Source organism: Pipistrellus kuhlii, unplaced genomic scaffold (assembly GCF_014108245.1).
Source record: "Pipistrellus kuhlii isolate mPipKuh1 unplaced genomic scaffold, mPipKuh1.p scaffold_m20_p_1, whole genome shotgun sequence".
NCBI classification, from domain to species: domain Eukaryota; kingdom Metazoa; phylum Chordata; class Mammalia; order Chiroptera; family Vespertilionidae; genus Pipistrellus; species Pipistrellus kuhlii.
Window position 1 is genome coordinate 178,186,017 of NW_023425404.1, and position 20,521 is coordinate 178,206,537.

The window sequence follows — 20,521 nt, forward strand, 5'->3', positions numbered from 1 at the left end:
TCCGGCAGTCCCGGGTGGGCATCCGAGAAGCAGGGCCACGGGCTCTGCAGGCAGCGGGGCCGGGTTCCTGCGCCTTCACACGGAGCCCATGCCCCCCGGGGAGCCCTGCCGCTGGGGGAGACAGGGACCCCGAGAGAGACGGCAGGCAGAGAGGACGCGCCTGCTACCGCTGGGCGCCTGGGACAAGCCGGAGGCTCTTCTGCGAGTCCTCATCACATCCCCATCACACGTGCTCCTCGCTGTGGCCGAGGCCCGTGTCCAATCCCTGGTTCCCATCGGAGCATTTCCAAAGCTACCCAAGGGACAACATGCCTGCCCTTTTCCAAAATAACGCTGCCCCGGGCGCAGTCAGTCTGCTCTCTGCAGTCTCTCTAATAAACCCTGCTGGAAAGCAGCAAAGGCCTCAGCCCTGACACTCCCGTCTCCTCGGATGCTCCTTCGTTCCGCTGTAAAGCTGCCTGTCAATAGGTGAATGACTGGCCTGAACCACAGTCACGCCTGGAGCCCTCGTGCCTGCCGCCCTGCCCGCTGAGCAGGCTCAGCAGCTGCCAGGGGAGGGGGAGAGGCTTCCATGCGTGCTTGGCGGGGGCATCCCTGATTACTCCAGGGCTTTGTTTAATTGAAAGTCTCGGCAGCAAAGCTTGACGGCTAAGCCTAAAGGCAGATCGCTAAGTAACCCGGACGGTCTCCCCAGATGTCTCTAGTGAGTGCAGCGGGCACGCCGCATCGATCTGCGGACTCACCGAGGTCAATGAGGATGGCGTGCTGCTGGGAGGTGAGCTGCTTGAGGAGCTCCTTGTACGGCGTGTCCCTGGGCTGCTGCTTCGGGGGCAGCTGGTGCTTCAGGTGGTACTGCTCCGCCAGGAACTTCCAGATCTCGCCGCGGTGATGGCGTGGCACACCTGGGGGTGGGGAGGGTGGGAAATACAGAAGGATTTTATGCACAGAATACAGCTTCATAATAAAAATGAGCCGAAACTGGCTTGGCTCAGTGGATAGAGTGTCGGTCTGCGAATTGAGGGGTCCCAGGTTCGATTCCAGTCAAGGGCATGTACGTTGGTTTCTCTCTCATCGATGTTCGATGTTTCTAGCTTTCTATCCCTCTCCCTTCCTCTCTGTAAAAAAAATCAATAAAATAAATTTTAAAAATGAGTTGGGTTGTAGTCCATCGATCTGAATTCTAGTTCTGTTATAACTAGCAGCATAGGAAACAGCCAGAATTTTGTCCTATTTGCTCCCTTCCTTCCTTCCTCTGTGCCCTCCATCTTTCCCCTCATACCCCCTCCCACTTTGCTTTCACCTTTCAAATATACATGCTTTTGGATTATGCTAGAATCTTCCAGGGATAAACAGTGGGCGGCGGGAGCCATCTACCTGGTGCCAATTTACCGTGCCCTGAGAGAGAAGACCAAGCATGTAACTCTACCACAAAATGTCACCTCGTAAAAGGGGTGTGACCCAAGGGCGTGGACATGAAGAAAATCCAGATTTCACAGAACCTCTCGCTTGTGTGAGGGGGCGTGCAGGAGGCAGCCGATCAATGGTTCTCTCCATCACTGATGTCTCTGCCGCTCTCTCCCTCTCCCTTCCTCTCTGAAATCAATAAAAAATATAGTTAAGGAAAAAAAAAAAAAAAGAAAGAAGTGCATCCTGAAAAACATGTTAAGTGATTGATAGTGGGGCTTTTCACAAAATAGCTTTTTCCAACTGGGAAGTTTTCCCAGTTCTGAGATGAACAATTTCCTCTTATTACTAAATCGTTCCCATTAAACTTATCAGACCTTTATTTTTATTCAAGGAAAAAAACACGGGCTGTCACTGGACAGTACCACATACTCTAGTATTTAAGAGAAGGCTTAGATCTGTTCTTTAAAAACAAAGGGTCACGTACATGTGTTCGCTAAGAATGCCCTGGAGTAACCTTCCCACCGTTGGTTGTGCCTCCTCTCCTAACCGAAGGGAGGAACCCGGGGGAGTCTATGCAGAACCCACAGGCAGGGCTCCGCGTGGACCAGCGGCTGCCTTCCACCCAAACGTAAACACCTCTTCGTTTTTATGCCTTGAGAAGCAAAACGCGCTCACTATTTAAATCAAAAACTTCTGAAAAGCCAAAGGCATAAAGAAGAAAATGAAAACTACCCACAACCAGAGGGACTATATAAATCACCGTCCAAAGCAGGATGCTTTGAGAGCGAAGGGGAGGCAGGGTACTAGTGATCTCGCTGGAAGAGGCAGCCAGATGCACGGTCATCCTACCCGTTACCCAGAGGGCTGCGGACACCTCAGGATGTTTTCCTGCAGACGCACGCACCAGGCGCCTTCTTTCATTGACCAATTCCTTCTTGTGCATCTGTACAAATCTGCCGTCATTTTCAGGGAGTGAGACGTGGGTGTGGTCCCACGGTTGGGGATTCTGGCTCCGTTCTATATTCTGGCCTTTATAAACAATGCCACAATAAGCATTCTTCCCCACCGCAGAACGCTGCGGACTGATAGCATCTAGGTTTCTATACGTGGCGTCGCTGGGTCCTCCGGCCCACCCTGCCCACAGCTCAGGGAGCCAGCCGCTTGGCAATGCCACTCCCAGAAAAGCACACTCCGGTCCACAAAGTTCTCCTTAGCATCTTTTATTCGTTAGATAAATGAGATCATTTAAATAAATCACTAAAGGAACCTTTTAAACCCAAGCTAAACTTTGGAGTATGTAAAATTCCCCGAAACTATTCCTCCTTCTCCCAAGCTGACATCCTAATCCTGCAGCTCTGATTCGGTTTTAACTTGGACAGTTCATAAACCCCCTCATTTCCATCAGGCAGGGGCTCTTACCCACATGGGGACTGCCTTTTCTGTTAAGGGCTTGGAGGTGACTTGGCCTCTACCTGGAAGGCCGGAGCTGTGGTTCTGACTTAACCTCATTCTCTTCATCTGAGCTGCAGGCTGGACGGTGGCCATCTGTTTGCAGTAATAGGTCCTATGTGTAGAAGCCAGCTGAATAACTGACAAAGCCCCCCTCCAACCGAGAGAGACCGTTCCTGCCACGGAGAGCCAGGTGGCAATGACGGAAACCCATTTTTCCAGGTTAGCCTCAGCTCACCTCAGTACACACGTTGTCCAACCACTTATCCTTAACGCCACTACACAGGGTCCAGATACTGACAGTATTTCTAGTAGCACCCCCGCCCCCATGAAAATGCATGACAAAAACCAGTATACCAGGTGTCAGGCTTCTAAGAAAGTCAAACATCTGGAATAGCTGTCACAGGCCCTGGGAGGTTTACCTTTTGCAGAAGCAACGCCACCTGAAGGCCATCATGTAGTCAACAGTGAAAAGGGACAGAATGAACTCATCCTTTCCTCAGCTTCCTCCTTTTTCAAAACAGCTATCTGGGGCCACGTGATGCAATGGCAAGCCTCCAGCAATCACTATGTGAGCACGGGAAGAGCGCTCTGAGACCCTCTGCTTGGTCCACGCCCCCTGCTCTAGCAGCCAGGAGGCCAGAGCCCAGCAAAGTGAGGACACCTGCCAGAGCTCACACAGGGAGCCTGGCCCATCTGCAACCTGTGTCCCCCACCTGCCCTATTTCTGGTCTCAGAGAATAATACGGCGGAGGCACGGCTCAACCACAGGCAGGGCCTGCGCTGCCCAGAACGGTGTGTGTGTGTATGTGTATGTGTGTGTGTGTGTGTGTGTGTGTGTGTGTGTGTGTCTGTGTGTGTGGACCAGCTCTGGCCATTATTCAACTGCTCTAAGCCCAAGTCTCCTTCTTATCCATAGAAAGGGAAAGTCATACTAGTAATAACTATGTGTTACTAAAAATGGGTGCTGTCGCCGAAACCGGTTTGGCTCAGTGCATAGAGCGTCGGCCTGCGGACTGAAAGGTCCCAGGTTCCATTCCGGTCAAGGGCATCTACCTTGGTTGCGGGCACATCCCCAGTAGTGGGTGTGCAAGAGGCAGCTGATTGATGATTCTCTTTCATCGATGTTTCTAACTCTCTATCCCTCTCTCTTCTTCTCTGTAAAAAATCAATAAAATATATTAAAAATAAAATAAAATAAAATGGATGCTGTCAAAACCCAGATAACGGTTAGGTAATGCTTAATTGACTATTGAACAAAACCACTTGCTCCTTTACTCTCTTAGAGATGAATGAGGCTTGTGTATCTTCTCCCACTGATCAACTAATGAAGTCGGAAGAAAACCATAAGATTTATATGTATCTGCAACCCTTTTTCTAAACACTTGGTTATTCGGACTAGACCTGCCAGATCCCAGGAGTCCCGGAATCAGATTAGACTCACAAAGCCCCACCCTTGCCAGCAGACACTCATATGCATTTTAAAAGAATTGGCTGTTTCACTTGGACACTGATGATCATTGATAATCATTGAAGTTAAGCTCTCACATGGTGCTTCCCTAACTATCTGTGATGTAGGATCAGCTTTTCTTTTAAGATTCTCCAATCCACAGCAAAATGATACTTTTATAAAAAAAACTTAGCACAAAATGAATTAGTAGAAAAATAAAATGAGGGGAAGAAAAAAATTAGTAGAAAAATAAAATAGTGGAAATAAAAGTCCACTATTTTTCATCAGGATCTGTTAAATTGCTGGAAAAGTTTCTAAAGACATAGTCTTAAGTTCTGTATTCATCTTGGACCAGTCACAGTTCGGACTGGTACACGGTCAGCAGACCACACTAAAATAGTAAAAAATAAAAAATAGCAGAACTGCCCACTCTCCAGGGCCTCTGGGCGGAGCAGACGCTGCTGTGGCATCGGCTCGCTTACTCCTCGCAGCAGCCTCTGTTGTCACACACGTGGAAGTGGGGCTCAGAGAGGTTCAGTCCTTTGCCCAAGATCACATTGTAAAGTGGGGGGCTGGGGTCTGATCCAGGATGACCTGCCTGGAGTCTGTGTCCAAAGCTCTATGCTGTCTCCCGAAGAGTACTCAGAGGGAAGCCACCCAGCTAGTTCTCAGCTTACTCCTGAACTGAGGGTGCATCTTTATAGCGTTACCCAGTTTGTAGGCAACTAAGTCCTTGGGTTTTCCTCTGTCTGCTCCCTGTTTCCTGCGCATTTTAATTGATGTACTTAAAAGGAGTCATGAGCGGTGATGAAAGTCACATCAACTAAGATATCTGGAAACAGATGAATTGAAGAATGATAAAAAGGGGGTGAGACGGGACATAAACATTGCTTTTTTTTTTAAATGTTTGCGTCCCAACCTTCAGTGAGGGGTGAGGTTTGCTGGACTGTTCCCCAGTCAGGCTCACCTTGCCCAACAGCAGCGTGCATTTTCTCCATGTCGAACTTGATTTTGGACCTTCCCGGCGTGCTCAGCATCTTTTCCCACACCGCCGTCACTTCCTTCAGGCAAGGCGTGATCTCTTCGTAGTCGAGCTTCAGGCGCTTGTTCAGCAGGTCGTTTTTGGAAGCTACGACAGATCATGGAAGAGCACGTTAGTGAACCCCGTATGCATCTTCTACTGCCCAATGAGGCTGCCTAACAGAAAACGCTATCTAAGCTGAGAGAGGCTCTCTAAGGACGCTTCCTTCTCATGTCGAGCCAAACCTTCTAGAAGGCTACCAGCTTCTAGTGAGAGTCCTGTTTCTGCTTCCTGGAATGAAACGGAACAGAATGCATACACACTCTTCATACGCGTCTCCTTGCACCTGAGGGTAGCTAGTATTTCCCACCAACCCTATTCCGTTTAGAGCTTCACGAAGAAGAATGATACCTAAACCACCAAGAGGGGGAAGGGGAATAGAGCAAGAGTTTAAACGGACAGTTCTAAGAAAGGTTGAAACTGATGGCCTAATTCTACCTAAAAGCACTAAATCCTATTTAGATACCGAGTCCACTCCACTCACATTGGGATCCGGACTGTGCGTTCATCAGGAGAGCAGTTAGGATAGAGGGCTACGTATAAGCCAACACACAGACTTTGGCAGAGCTGGCGAACTCGGTTTCTTCATGATGACAAACACTGCATGTCTTATGTACTTTGTGTTTAGTAACCTTTCGTCTGAACGCCCCTCTGAGGCACCAGGGGCTGAGCAGCCTCCCCGAAGTCCAGGAGCAGGAGGCAGAGCAGCCGGCCCTGGGTCCCGGCCTCGGGGTGCTATGAAGCTTGCTGCTAGTGATTACACATCTTTTCTGGGATTGGGCTCAAGTCAGTTAGGCGCCTTAAATGTTTTATAGAATCCGGGGCAGCTATCTGAGCCTGGAGCATTCTTCAGTGAAAGGTTTTCAATACAAATATGATCTATTTAAGAGGTCTGCGGCCACTCCAATCTTCTTGCTCTTGTCAGCATTTACCAGTTTTTGGTCAAGTGCATCTTTTTGAGAGGTTTGTCTGCTTCATCTAAGTAGTCAAGTTTATTGGCATAAATTTGCTCTTCCTCCTACAGACACTGGTAAGTCAGTGCATACACCTCATGAGTGTGTCCTTGACCCCCTGCAGATTGACTATTGCTCTCCCCTGGCAACCACGTTTCATTTGGAGGCAGCCGAGGCTCAGCAGGGTCCTTCCTGTGCCCTGTGAGAAGTGCTGGTGGCAGGATTCGAAGCCCTCTGCTTTGGTTTTGAACACCAGTTCCCATTACTTTTAAAATGAGAATTACAGCCCGGCCTGCTTGGCTCAGTGGTTGAGCATCGACCTATGAACCAGGAGGTCACAGTTTGATTCCCGGTGATGATTCCCAGTCAGGGCGCATGCCCGGGTTGCAGGCTCCATCCCCAGTGTGGGGCGTGCATAAGGCAGCCGATCAATGATTCTATTTCCCTTTCCCTTCCTCTCTGAAATCAATAAAAATAATAAATGAATAAAATTACTGAGCTACTTCACTGAGTAGCTCTTGTGAGGATTAAATGTGATGAACTAGAGCAAGCATGCACACAATGCCTGCTTCACTCACACATGCATCACAAATTATATTATCAAAACTAAAGACAGTGGAAGGCACAGAATGTTGCTTTACAAACGAAGTGCTGATGATGTAAAATAAAATACTTTCTTTTTCCGATCTAGAAATTTAGCAAATGCTAATGCAGTAAATCTGGCTCAGGGGACCCTGGTGGTGGACCTTACTCCTCTGACGCACGGATTGGGACCCTCACTGGCCCAATTACCGTCGCTCAGAACAAATACATCAAAACAGGGCACTGCAAAGGCCCGAGAGACCCCTGGCACAGCCCCTCACTCACAGGCACAGTCACTGGAGCTCAGAGCAATTAAGGGCTTGACAAGGTTACTAACTGGCTGATGGGTAGCAAGTGACTCAGGCCTAGTGCTCTCTTATTTTTTGGAATGTTTCATCTATCTCTCTTCTTTTCCTTCTTACTTTGAAGAATTTGCAAGGTACTGCTAAACAATTCCCTAGATCTGTGGAGTTCAAATGTTTTAAAAAAATGTCAGCCCCAGACTTTTTCGTGGCTTTGAGGAAGCACAGAAGGTGTCCTTAGCATTGAACTAACCCCCGTGGCAAATCGGGTCAGACCTGGCCTGGCTTAATGCAAGCAGCACGGGGTTCCGGGAGCCACGCACACCTATTTCCCTGGCCGTGACCTCGGCCTGCCTGGGAGCGTCTGGCTGCACTGAGAGGCCGGCAGGCAACACAAGAGACAGGCTCTGGAGTCTACAGGATGGGAGCATCTGGCCAGAAGATGCAGCTGCAAAGGCTTAATCCACGCATTCTGCTGTTGGCCCAGGCCAGTGGTCGGCAAACTCATTAGTCAGCAGAGCCAAATATCAACAATACAACAATTGAAATTTCTTTGGAGAGCCAAATTTTTTAAACTTAAAACTTCTATCGACACTTCTTCAAAATAGACTCGCCCAGGCCGTGGTATTTTGTGGAAGAGCCACACTCAAGGGGCCAAAGAGCCGCATGTGGCTCTCAAGTCATGGTTTGCCGACCACGGGGCTAGGAAACATCCTACTGTGCAGCATCCTGACACCACCACTTCCTAAAATCCAAAATGCCTGTCACCCAAGGCAGATGTGCAGGCCAGTGACAAACATCAAGGTGCCAACGCAAGATTTTTAGAAACTGTTTGAAATACCGTAGTGCAGTGTTTTTCAACCTTTTTTGGGCAAAGGCACACTTGTTTCATGAAAAAAATCATGAGGCACACCACCATTAGAAAATGTTAAAAAATTTAACTTTGTGCCTATATTGACTATATATAAAGTAATTCTCTTGAATAGGAATCAAATAAACACAAAGAAAGTATTTTATAATTACTTTATTATGAAATATTAAGTAAACAAAATAGTGAAAAATTATAAAATTCTTGTCTTGTCTGCACCTACGGCACACCAGGCAACATCTCGCAGCACACTAGTGTGCCGCGGAACAGCGGTTGAAAAACGCTGCCGTAGTGAACCAGGGTCTGCAGCCCCCGGTGGGTGAGTTTCTGGGGCTGGGGAAACCAGGACTGCAGGAGAGGCATGGAAACACTTGTTATCGTTTAACATGGACGTGTGAGCTAACTTGGACTTCGGGCTAACGTTCAGATCGGATTTACGTCCCTTGTGTAGGGTGGGCTGTGGCTGCCATTCCCAATTCTGCGCCGTTAGCAACCGCTTCCACGGCGAGAGCACTTCCCACCGCCACCGCCTCCGAAAAGCTGAGAAAGGGAAGGCTAAGGGCCTTGGAGCCTCAGTAGTTAAATGGCCCCCGAGCTTGTAGAGATTTTGGAAGAACTGAACCCGTTATATTTAATATTTTTACAACCAACGTGTAACATTTGTCTAACCAGGGGAAAACCTTTTAAAAGTATCTTCAGTTACAATTCAATTAAAATTCCAAATTTGATAGGTCACTATGCAGATGTAACACCTGTATCGTTTTAATCTCAAAGAAGAAATGCTGAACTGTGAGAGTCAGTCCGACAGGCAATAACGTGCAGACAAGAGCTAGGCTTGCACTGAACCACGCCCTGCTGCCTGACAACAGGCTGCCTGCGTCTCCGCTTGTAAAAGAGAGAAGGGCCTTAGGAGGGGCATGCGGGGGACTGCTGGGGATGCCCTTTAGTCCCCACATCACTGGAAAAACAAGCTGTTTAACTGGGGGAGTTACAATTTAGCCTCCCCTGTCTACACTCTACAGTGAGCAAGGCCAATTTCAATGACGTGGTTTGGTTCTATCTCAGATGCAATGCTTCTAGAACTGTAATAATATTTGGTCCATATATGCAAAAGTCAGGAACTAGGCGTAACGGTAGGCAGGACCTCATACATGTTTCTTCCTTTTCTTTTCCAAAGAGCTTGCCAGCTGGCCTGACCCCGTGATCAATTTTAAGAGCCACTCCCAGCTGCAATTTAACTTTCCTTTGTAAAAGCAATTGGGGTGGAGGGACAATAGAATGACTGATTTCTAGCACACAGTGCATTCCCTGATAAGTTTAATGACAAAATCCTGCCCCCTATCCCACCTCAACACAGCTTACTAAATATTTTTTAAGCAATTCACAAACAGGCTTTTACTGATGATGATTTCTCAGCAATATAGGTCCTGTATGCACCGATACAATGCTTTCTAAATTACATTTAGCAAGCTGACTGCGCTTTTGCCGCAAAGGTCAACCTGTGTTGGACTTCACAGAACTGAAAAGAGAAATGAATCCCAGCGGTAAAAACGAAAGGCCACACAGGACAGAACGCTGCAGGTGAAATGAGGAAGCAGTGGAGAGGCGCTGGGCGGGGCCGGTGCACACACACCCTGCCAGGTGACCTCAGGAAATGTCCCAGCTCACGCTGGCTGGGCAAGTTGCCATTTACACAGCTTTCCCGGAACTCTGCTTCTGTGCTACCCTGATCCTTCCCAGCATTCCTGGAGGCCAGCCAGCACCATCCCCGTTTCACAGGGGAGCCCACTTTCCCTGGCTGTCATGTGCACAGTCAACGAGGATAGGCACTAAGGTGTATGGCCTATCTGATAAACACGACTGCCTTTCCCTTTCAAATCTCAACCAACATGCACAGGGGAGTGGCTGCTGTGCTCCAGAGCTGACACTCAACTGATGACACGCTCCGTGACGCCATCCCCATCAGAGCTCCTTTGGGTTGCTGCTTTTAGAGTTAATCACCTCAGGGACCCATAGGAAACTGGGAGAAACATGGAGCTAGGAGAAGTCCTAGCACTTGCAGCAGCCTCACTGGGCGGCCCATCTCCCTCAGCTTCGATACTGCGTCTCGTAAAACGGCTGGGCTACTTTCATATTAAAAGGTCTTATTACTTCCTAGTTCATTTCTTGTATTTGGTCAAAGATAATAGACTTAACTGGACTATGAAACGTAGGAATCAAATCTAGTGTCTTAATGACTTTCAGCTTCTTACAAACGGCAAGATGGTTATTAAAAGATGAAGATGGACAATCAGGGAAGGAGTTCAATGAAACGTACAGCAGTCTCCCACCCCCTTATCTACAGGGGATGGGTGACAAGACCTCCAGGGGATGTCTGAAACCAAGAGGGTACTGGGCACTCTATACGCTAAGTTCTCCCTATATATACTCACCTTCTCCCTTAAAGGAAGCACATCTGAATTGCCAGTATCACCACTGTTGTGCTTCGGGGCCATCACCGGGTAAAATAAAGGTGACCTGAACACATGCACCATGACACCGTGACTGTGACTCTGATGACTGAATCCGCTACGGAATGGCTAATGGCAAGTAGTACGGACGGCAAGGAAATGTTGGACAAAGGGATGGTTGATGTCCGGGCAGGATGGAGGGGGACAGAGCTCAAGGTTTCATCACAATACTCAGAACAGCACACACTTTAAAACTTATGAATTGTTTACCTCTGGAATTTCCACTTAATATTTGCAGACCACAGGTTAACTGAAAACCACAGCTAACAGGAGCGTGCGTGCTGGACTCTAATTCCAAAGACTCCTTGGGAGTGGCGGCACGGCTGAACTCCCTGCTCGGGCTCCCTCTTAGAGTGCGTCCAGACTCCCTGATCAAGTTCCTCATTATTTATAGCCAGGCTGCTCTCTCCACTCTAAGTCCCACGTTCTTTCCATTATACCATCCAGGGAACATAAACTCAGCTCTTAGCTGCTTCGAAAATAATAACTCATTGCTTCAAGTGACAGCATGGAAACAGGAAATGAACAAACAAAATCTAAAGCTTGCAAAGTTCACGACTTATTTTGATCCTGACGTGACCCTGGGCAGGTTGCTTGGCTTCTCGGGGCCCTAGTTTCCTTTCTCCTTCAGAGTAAACCCTGGAGCTGTCCTGAGGGCCGAGGGAGTCTGGCGGCGTAGACACCCAGAGAGCACACAGGCGAAGCTCCGCTAATGCTGGCCTGTCCGGTTACTGCAGCTCACTAACCACGCACAGAGTGAGGTGATGAAGTTAGCGATCACTAGTGTGTTGGATTAATTCATATGTAACATGGAGGCACAGACTATGGCTGAGGGCAAAGCAGGGAGAGAGAGACGAGAACAAAACAAAATCTACTTCTAGAAGGTTAGAGCTTACATTTGCAGGTTGTCTCTCGGAAGTTCTCTAGACACTATGCTAAAAATGACCATATACAAATAACGGATACAGTTAGTGAGGTCATTGGATCTCCAAAAAGTGGTGTTAATCTTACTGATATGTTAAAGTAAACAGAAATTTACATGCATGTAGTTGTGCAGTTGTATGTAAAATTGTAGGCACGGGAGGGTATCTTTCTTTCTTTCTTTTTTAAATATATTTTATTGATTTTTGTACAGAGATAAAGAGAGAGGGAGAGTTAGAAACATCAATGAGAGAGAATCATCGATCAGCTGCCCCTTGCACATCCCCTACTGGGGATGTACCCGCAACCAAGGTACACGTGCTTGGCCGGAATCGAACCTGGGACCTTTCAGTCCACAGGCCAATGCTCTATCCACTGAGCTAAACCAGTTTCGGCTGACTTGCTTTCTTTTAAAGACAGTATGCTTATGTCTGGTGTGATTTCAGTTCCACGCCGAGATAAGTGATGATCATAGGGCCTGCTGAGCGTAAAACAGGGCAGACTGACCTTGGAGCTTCTGGTTCTCCTTCTCCATCCGGAGGAGGAGGATCTGCTGCAGAATCGCCTTGCGCCACAGTTCTCGGAGCTCGCGAGACGTCCTTCTCTTCTCCTCTGGGACCGGGCCAAAGGGTCCATCCTCACACACCGGCTCTAACGGAGACCGCGGCGGGAGCTCTCCCAGCTCGGAATAATCTGGACGGGAAAAGGGCATTTCAGAATGGTCATTTCTTTCAATAACCATTTATATTCAAATGTGCTGCCAAATCAGAAAATTCTCCTCACCACATGATGACATTACCCAGACTGGTGATTCATGTCTTAATATGCACTGTAATAAACTACGTCTTAACTATAGACATCTAACAACATATAAATAGTAAGCAAACGTTGTAGAAGCTGAGGAAATGTCCAAAGACGCCTGCTTATTTAAGGTGCAATACACCTTCTTCTGAGTGAGTGATATATTGATAGTAGTAAGAGCAGACATTCACCTCGTGCTCACTACGTATGTACAGTAATTTACTTAGCACCCGACCAACCCGAGACATAGCTGCTTGAACTATTCCGTTTTAAAGAAAGCAACCTGATACACAGGGGATGTAAGTCATGCCTAATATCACAGAGCTAGGAGCAGCAGAGCCGGGACTGGAACACAGTCTTGCTTTCATATGCATGCTCAGCCACTCTGTTACAGGTATGTGGAAAGAAGATTAAAACATATTTAAGCCGAAACCGGTTTGGTTCAGTGGATAGAGCATTGGCCTGCGGACTAAAAGGTCCTGGGTTTGATTTCGGTCAAGTGAATGTGCCTTGGTTGCAGGCATGTCCCCGGTGGGGGGTGTTCAGGAGGCAGCTGATTGATGATTCTCTCTCATTGATGTTTCTAACTCTCTGTCCCTCTCTCTTCCTCCCTGTAAAAAATCAATAAAAATATATTTAAAAAAAACATATTTAATAGCAAATAATGACAGTTACCATTAACGGATCCTCTCTCAAGTGCTGGCCAGGTGTGTTATGTACTTATTCAATCCTTCAAATCCAGAAGGCAGGTGGTAGCATGAAGAGAACCCAAGGCTCAGAGAAGCCAAGGAACTTGCCTGGGGCCATACATTGAATACACAGGGGCGCTGGGACCCCAACCTACGTCTGCCTAACTATGTCCGCTGGGTCCCCCACCATTCCAATGTATCCTATGGCGTCCATTTTTAAGTTTTCATTTATTAGCTGAATTCTCTTTACAGTTCATGAACCTGTACCTTTCTCGAGTGCAGACTCTATGTTGCTGGTACACAATGTTACCACGCACGAATATCCACAACGCTCACACAGAGCATCCACTTGCCCGCTCTGCAGCTAGCTCTGAGCGGCAGCACAGGCTCCTGTCCAAGTGGCCCCGTGGACACAGCTCATCCTTGGGAACTTCTGCCTAAAATGAACCTAAACACCATCCTGGTCTGAACACAGGCCATGAAGCCCTGAGTCTCACAGCCACCCTAATATAATATATAATATCTCCATAATATACAGTGATATACAATCGCTCCAGTGCAAGCTCCAGCACAATTCCACGTTAACGATTCATTTCCAGAACAGTCGTCGGCATCAACAGCTCATTACCTTTATCGGAATTTGCATTTATTTTCCTGCAATGAAATCAAACACGACTACAAAATGTTTAATTTCCTACAACAACTTGTCCATGTGAACTCCTCTTAAAATGACTGGATTAAAAAAATTATGATGGGGGAATGGGGAATCCTGTACGAGGTAAAGGACTGCCTAACCACTATGATGTACATCTGAAACTATTATAATACAAAATAATACTGAGTGTAAACTGTAATTGGAAAATAAAATTAAAGAAAAATAAAATAAAAAATTATGGTAAGCATTAAGAAATCTTAATGATCGCTGTAGCATTTAAATGCTTATCATCACATTTCTATATATGCTTATTTCATTATGATTCTATTAAACAAGTGAGTAAATTAAAATTCTACTTCATTTCGAGGTAAAAAGTTATACACAGTTCATGCATAGGTTAATGGCCAACATAAATGTAGGAATCAGAACTGTCTGTAGAGTATAACATGATAATATAATATTATGAGAGGCAGTACAGCTCAGTGAGTAATAGGTCAGGTTCTGGAGCCAGGCTGCCTGGGTTTTAACCAAAAGTCTGCCTTTATTGATTCTGTGACCTTTAGCAAATTGCTTAACTACTTTGTGCCTCAGTCTCCCAATCTCTCAAGTGGGAATAACAGCACCTCCCTTGTTGTGTGCTAGAGGGACCAAATTCATACACGCCTTGTAAACCACCTAAACAGGATCCAACGCACAGTAAGAATATAGTAAACTGTTAGCCGTTAGCCAGACAACTGGAAGCTCTAAGAAGACCCCACAAGGCCACCTTGTCAGGGAGGGTTTGTCCAGCACCATGCCTGGGGCCTGGCACCCAGCAGGTACTTTATAAATAACTGATGAGTAAAGGAAGAGACAAGCAGGTGCTGGGTTTGGGCATGCTTGTCATTCTTCTTTGTAGTTCCTGTATTTTCTCAATGCATGACAATAAACAATTTTTTATAATCAGAAAATTGAAGAAAAAATAGTGCAAAACTATTCTGATTTAAGTCAAAGATTGAAAAACACAAAGCCCCTAAAAGACAAATCAATCCCACAAACACCCGTATACACAGGAGCACTAGTCACTCTCATCCTTTTTTCAGAAGGAACTGAGCCAGGGTTCTTGTTTCATCTCACTCTGCAGCCTGAAGTCTTCCATTTGAAACCTTTCCCTTTTTTCCTCCTTTTCCCATCGTGCTGCTGAAACTCTGCTGGACACTCAATTATGATTCAAGTTCTGCTTTATCTCATGCTGGAAGTATTTACTCTCCCACTGGTTCACTAGAGAGTCTCGTTTCTAGTGTGACTCCCAGCTGATGAGACAGGCACTGGGGCAGCGGTGAGCGTAGCAGGTCAGCGCACTTTCACGTGTATGTATGTGTGAATGTGAGTGTGAGTATGTGTGTGTGTGTGTCTTGCACACAACCTGACAGTCAACAGAACAGTAGGTGTAACCTAACAATTCTTTGCTATTCTTTTTTTTTTTTTTTAGACATTTTTCTTAATTTTATTGTCCAATTACAGTTCACATTTTTTGTTAGTTTCAGGTGTACAGCATAGTGGTCAAACAATCACATTCTTTACAAAGTATGTGTGTGTGTCTCCCTCCCCACCCCGATATTTCCAGTACCCACCAGGTACCATGCATCGTAATTACAATATATTTCCTATGCTGTACTTTACATCCCCGTGACTACTTTGTAATTACTCACTTGTGCTTTTTAATCCCTTCACCTTTTTCACTCTGTCCTTCAAGCCCCCACCCTTTCAGGAACCATCAGTCTGTTCTGTCTCTGAGTCTGTTTCAATTTTGTTTGTCTATTTTATTCACAACCAAGTGAAATCATATGGCATTCTTTCCCATTCTTAAACGCTACTAATAAGACAAGGGCTCAGCTCACCCAGTCTCCTTCCTCTACACCAATGGTCGGCAAACCACATGTGGCTCTTTGGCCCCTTGAGTGTTCTAACGCCACTTCTTCAAAATAGACTCACCCAGGCCGAAAACCGACTTCTGCGCATGGGCCACGAAGTTTCAATCGCTCTGTATGTGCGCGCCCGCACGTAGTATTTTGTGGAAGAGCCACACTCAAGGGGCCAAAGAGCCGCATGTGGCTTGCGAGCTGAGATTTGCTGACCATTGCTATAACTTTTGCCGACGACTGCTCTAACTTATCTTCTCTGTCTACTGCAGCCTTTCTTCTGGGCGCCTTGAAAATTCCTGCTGCATTCCTCTCCAGCAGAGTGGTGTGGATAGAGCAGGTGTAACTCAGGCCAGCTAATGGAGCACGTCGAGGAGTTTGGGCTGTTTGGTCCACTTATTTCTGCCAACTGGGTCACCGACAAGGACCACAGGCTCTAAGCTTATGAAGCTCCAGCTTTTGCTATTTTCCTATTCAGAGAAACCCAATCTGCCGAGGGTCCAAGCACTGTTTGGTGATGACGACTGTGGGGTTAAAGGCATAAACTGCCTCCCTAATGTTCCCTGCTCTTGCATTCTTTTCTTATTGTCAATCACAACTCAGTTTGCTGGGCTTTTGCCACGTGATGAGTCCTCGACACAAATAAGTTTGTCTGATTCTCACAACCACCTCGCGAGAAAGGCGATGAAATCCCATTTCACAGGCAAACCACCAAGGTGCAGTGGGGTGTGTTTTAACTTGGCCGAGTCCATAAGGCTTGTAAGAGTCAGAGTTGTAATCATGGTGTAATTTCATCCGAAGTAAAATGCATGTCCAGAGCTTCTCTGACCTCTGGGTGCACAACATACTGAGGGCGCCTTGCTAAAACCCAGACTCTGATTCAGGGGGCCTGAGGGGAACCTGAGCGTCTGGGTTGCCATCAAGCTCCCGGGGGAGGCCACACTGCGATTCTCCAAACACTCTGAATGGTGGGGCTCTCACTACATTCTCACTGTTCGTGCTCTAATGTAACCCTATGTTCTTACCATCATGTCAGCGCCTCGTGTTCTCTCACGGTTTCCACTAGGACACTGATCAAAAGCTGTTACTGTCAGCTCCTGGCCGTGTGTGAACGGAAGCCCTCACACAAGGCCTGAGCTTGTGCTGACCTTGACCAGGGTACCAAGGCCAAGTGCAGAACACAGAGGATCGCAAGTACTCATGCTAACGGCACCTCTGAATTACTCAACAGGAGTGAATCCACAGAAAAGATCGGCAAAGTAAGCCTAACCGGGAACAGCAGGGTTTCTCTGCCTCCGCACCCCTCGTGTCCGGGGAGGGACAATCTCATTGGGGGGATGTTCCGGGCGCTGTAGGAGGGGGAGCAGTAGTATCTGCCCACCCCCTGTGGTGACAATAAAAATGCCCAGACACTGCGAAATGCCCTCTGGGGAGGAAGTGGGGCAAGATCACCCCCAGCGGGAATCCAATTCTCAACTTTAAAAACCTGTCACTGATGATTGCCTACACTCACGGAAGAGGTTCAAATGTACCTGCTTCGTCCTCATATACAATATTTTATGTGGTAACAACTGCTGAAGTCACCGTTTATAATGAACAAGAATTTTTTTTAAGTCTATTCTCTTTTGTTCATATTAAGAGCAGCCTAGTTACCGAATAGCTCGGTGACTTACAAGAGGGGGGACAGTTACATAACTGTTTGTTCTAAACCTGGCCTGGCCAATTCAATCCGAGAGGGCTGTCTCCTTATCAGTGCAGAGAGATCAGGCCTGGGACAAGTCTACAGCTCTGCTGTCGCCCTCTCTCACGTGCGGGCACCGTGGGCATGCGTCTGGGGTGCAGCTCTGTGAGGTGTGTACTCGCACACATAGGGGCTGAGTGGGACAGCTGTCAACTGAGCACCCTGTGCTGATAGGAAGCAGCATTGGCGACTTGGACAACGTGGGCCGCTGCCACCAGCTTTCACAGAGTCCTTCCCTGCACCCGGGATGGGAGGTGCTAGATGGTCTGTGAGAGGCTGCTCCGATGTCCCCCCCCCCCATTCTCCGGAGCAGCACCGGGGGCTGGCTTCTCTTCTCGGCTGCCGTTCTCGCTGGGAGACCGGCGCCCAGGGAGAGGCTGCTGGGAAGAGCATGCTCAGTGCTGTGGAGGCTGCCCGGGGTGGGCTGCCGCGGCCCAGGCCCACTGGCCCGGTCCCTCTGCAAACAGGTACACCGTCTGGGCTCCGATCCCTCGGTGCAACGTGTGAGGAACGACATTCACCTCCAGCTGCCCCGACCGTGGAGACCACAGGCGCTGACAGACATATTTATAAAGTCTGCAGAGCCACCAAAACAACGGCACACTCCCATCAGCCTGGGGTTGGGTTTTACTATCCTGCCACCTCCTGCAATGACGAGATGCTGCAGGACGCTTAAACTACGCAGGCATTCAGACAAAGCAGCTCCGATGGGTTCTAAGAGCTTAAAACCAGCCGTTCTCCAGAGGCCTGAGAGACCGCTGTCTCCGCTGAATCCCCGCTGGGACCTTCTCCTCAGAGCCATAAAAGCGATCCACGCTGGTTTATCAATGTTTCTAACGTCAAGTCGTTCTCCAGCCACTCTGTGCTGCATCCTCTCGCGCCCTGAACACAAACGCGTGGGGAGGAGTGAGACGAGACCTCGCCTTGTCGGTATGAACGTCACCAGCGCTGTGACCCGCAGGAGAGAACGGAACATGCATATGGGCTCCTTCCCTATATTTTCATGAGACAGCGATACTGAGGTTTTTTATTTTGTTTTGTTTATTGTTTGTTTTTAATATTTTTTTATTGGTTTCAGAGATGAAGGGAGAGGAGCGAGAGATAGAAACATCACTGATGAGAGAGAACCACTGACCGGCTGCCTCTTGCATGCCCTCTACTGGGGATCAAGTCCAAAACCTAGGCATGTGCCCTTCATGGAATCGTGCTCTACCCACTGAGCCAGACCGACTAGTGCAAACACCGAGTTTTTACCCACGGTTATGGACATGACATGAGAGTAAATCACATGCTGAGGGCCCTGGAAGACAACGAAGAGACAGACCCTTCCTCTCCAGTGCTCTGGCTTTTCCTGCTGCCTCACCATCGAGCATTTTATAACTCTCTCCGGGCCCCTCTTGAAAAGCCTCATCTCCCGTGCCAAAAGAAGAGAAAATGTTTAAAATTCCGGTTATTCTAAAATCTCTGTTTTAACAACATGAACGGAGTTTTGGAAACGAGTGTTGAAACTGAGCGTTGAATCTCTGGAGGAAAGTTAACGGCGACGGGACTAACATCTGCAGCATCTGCTATGACCCACAGCTGAAAGATTTCTTACAAAAACAAAGCAACACGCATCTAAGAAAGGAACAGGCAGTCCCCTCTGGATGCCGTCACACTGTTTACGAAGCACGAGTGACTAAGGGCGCCTCTGCTCCGGCAGAGCCGAGCCCCAGGGAGCAGAGACCTCTGTTCCCGACGTGTCCCGTGCCTGGGCGTCAGCAGGGGCACAGGGAAGTCACCAACAAAGGGATCCATTAACCCAAGACTGCTCCGAGGTCATGGCACAACCCTACCAGGACCTCTTTCCATGGTTTATGGGAAATAATCAAAGAACTTCATTACTTTTCTACAGTTATATTGTACTGTATGATGTCCACCTTTAGGAAAACAGAATTTTTAAAAAATAATATTCATTTGGTAAAAAAGAAATATTTTAAAGTTTTTGGCACCTGCTTCTAGAAGTGCAAATGTGAATAGGACACAGTCCCTTAAAATTTCAACAGGGTGCTGTCTATTGTACAATAGCATTGTTTATAACAGCTAAGAAATGGAAACAGCCTACCTGACTATTGACGGAAAACTGGATAAAGATGCCATGCATATATCGGGTCTAGTAATAATTAATGTCGTTTTTAAACATTCGTTTAAAATCTTGCTTCGCGTTGACTTGTATTGACAGAACCTTCAAACACGTGGTATCTACAGAACGTGTGAAGTGCAATTAACAAGTTTTGCTTGAAAAAGTTTGTGTTTGGTTTGGTTTTTGTTGCAAAACTAGGGCTAAGAAGATGGCGGATGAAGAGCATATTCGGCACTGCATGCTTTACGAGTTCCAATTAGGAAGAAAAGCAAGTGAGGCTGCAATAAACATCTGTAGTGCTCTTGGTCAAGATGCAGTTAGCGCCAGAAAATGCCAGCGTTGGTTTGAGAAATTTCGCGAGGGAAATTTTTCGTTAGATGACAAGAGTGGTCGAGGCCGTGTGTCCAATTTTGATCAAGAAGCTCTTCAAGCTCTTTTGGTGCAAAATCCTCAAATTACCCAACAAGAGCTTGCGACAACTTTAAATTGTTCACAAAAAACAATTTCCAATCAATTGCGTGCACTTGGCAAAGTCCAAAAGTTTGGAAAATGGGTTCCTCATGAGTTGACCAACAACAACCATAATCAAAGAGTCACAATTTGCAGTTCGCTCCTCTCTCGTCAAAACCGTTTGCCGTTTTTAGAGCAAATTGTTACCGGAGATGAAAAATGGGTGCTGTATGTTAATTTGAAAAGGCGGCCTCAATGGTTGGTCAAAAATGAGGCTCCGCAGCCCACGCCAAAACCTGACTTGCATGCGAAAAAAGTGATGTTGTGTGTTTGGTGGAATTTTAAAGGAATTCTTCATTATGAACTTTTATCATCTAACCAAACCATTACAAGTGCAGTGTATAGTGCCCAATTGGAAAGGTTAGCCCAAGCTTTAAGAGAAAAAGAACCCGCGCTGATTAATCGGAAGGGCGTAATTCTTCACCACGATAACGCACGACCGCATACTGCAAGAATCACTGGTGAAAAACTGCGCTAGTTGGAATGGGAAGTTCTCCCTCAACCTGCATATTCTCCTGATATTGCCCCTTCCGATTACCATTTGTTTCATTCTTTGCAAAACTTTCTTCTTGGAAAAAA

General features: G+C 47.1%; 1 protein-coding gene across 6 annotated transcripts in view; it reads right to left on the reverse strand.

The window, feature by feature from the left end:
- The window catches only part of TBC1D1 (TBC1 domain family member 1), a 213,163-nt gene that overhangs the window by 28,380 nt on the left and 164,262 nt on the right, over positions 1-20,521 (reverse strand). For all 6 annotated transcript variants that reach the window (XM_036418670.2, XM_036418686.2, XM_036418680.2 and 3 more), the window contains 3 exons: positions 12,031-12,216; positions 5,274-5,435; positions 744-902 (listed from right to left, as the gene is read on the reverse strand). In XM_036418670.2, the coding sequence (XP_036274563.1) occupies positions 744-902; positions 5,274-5,435; positions 12,031-12,216 (507 nt within the window). The remainder of the gene's footprint in view (positions 1-743; positions 903-5,273; positions 5,436-12,030; positions 12,217-20,521) is intronic.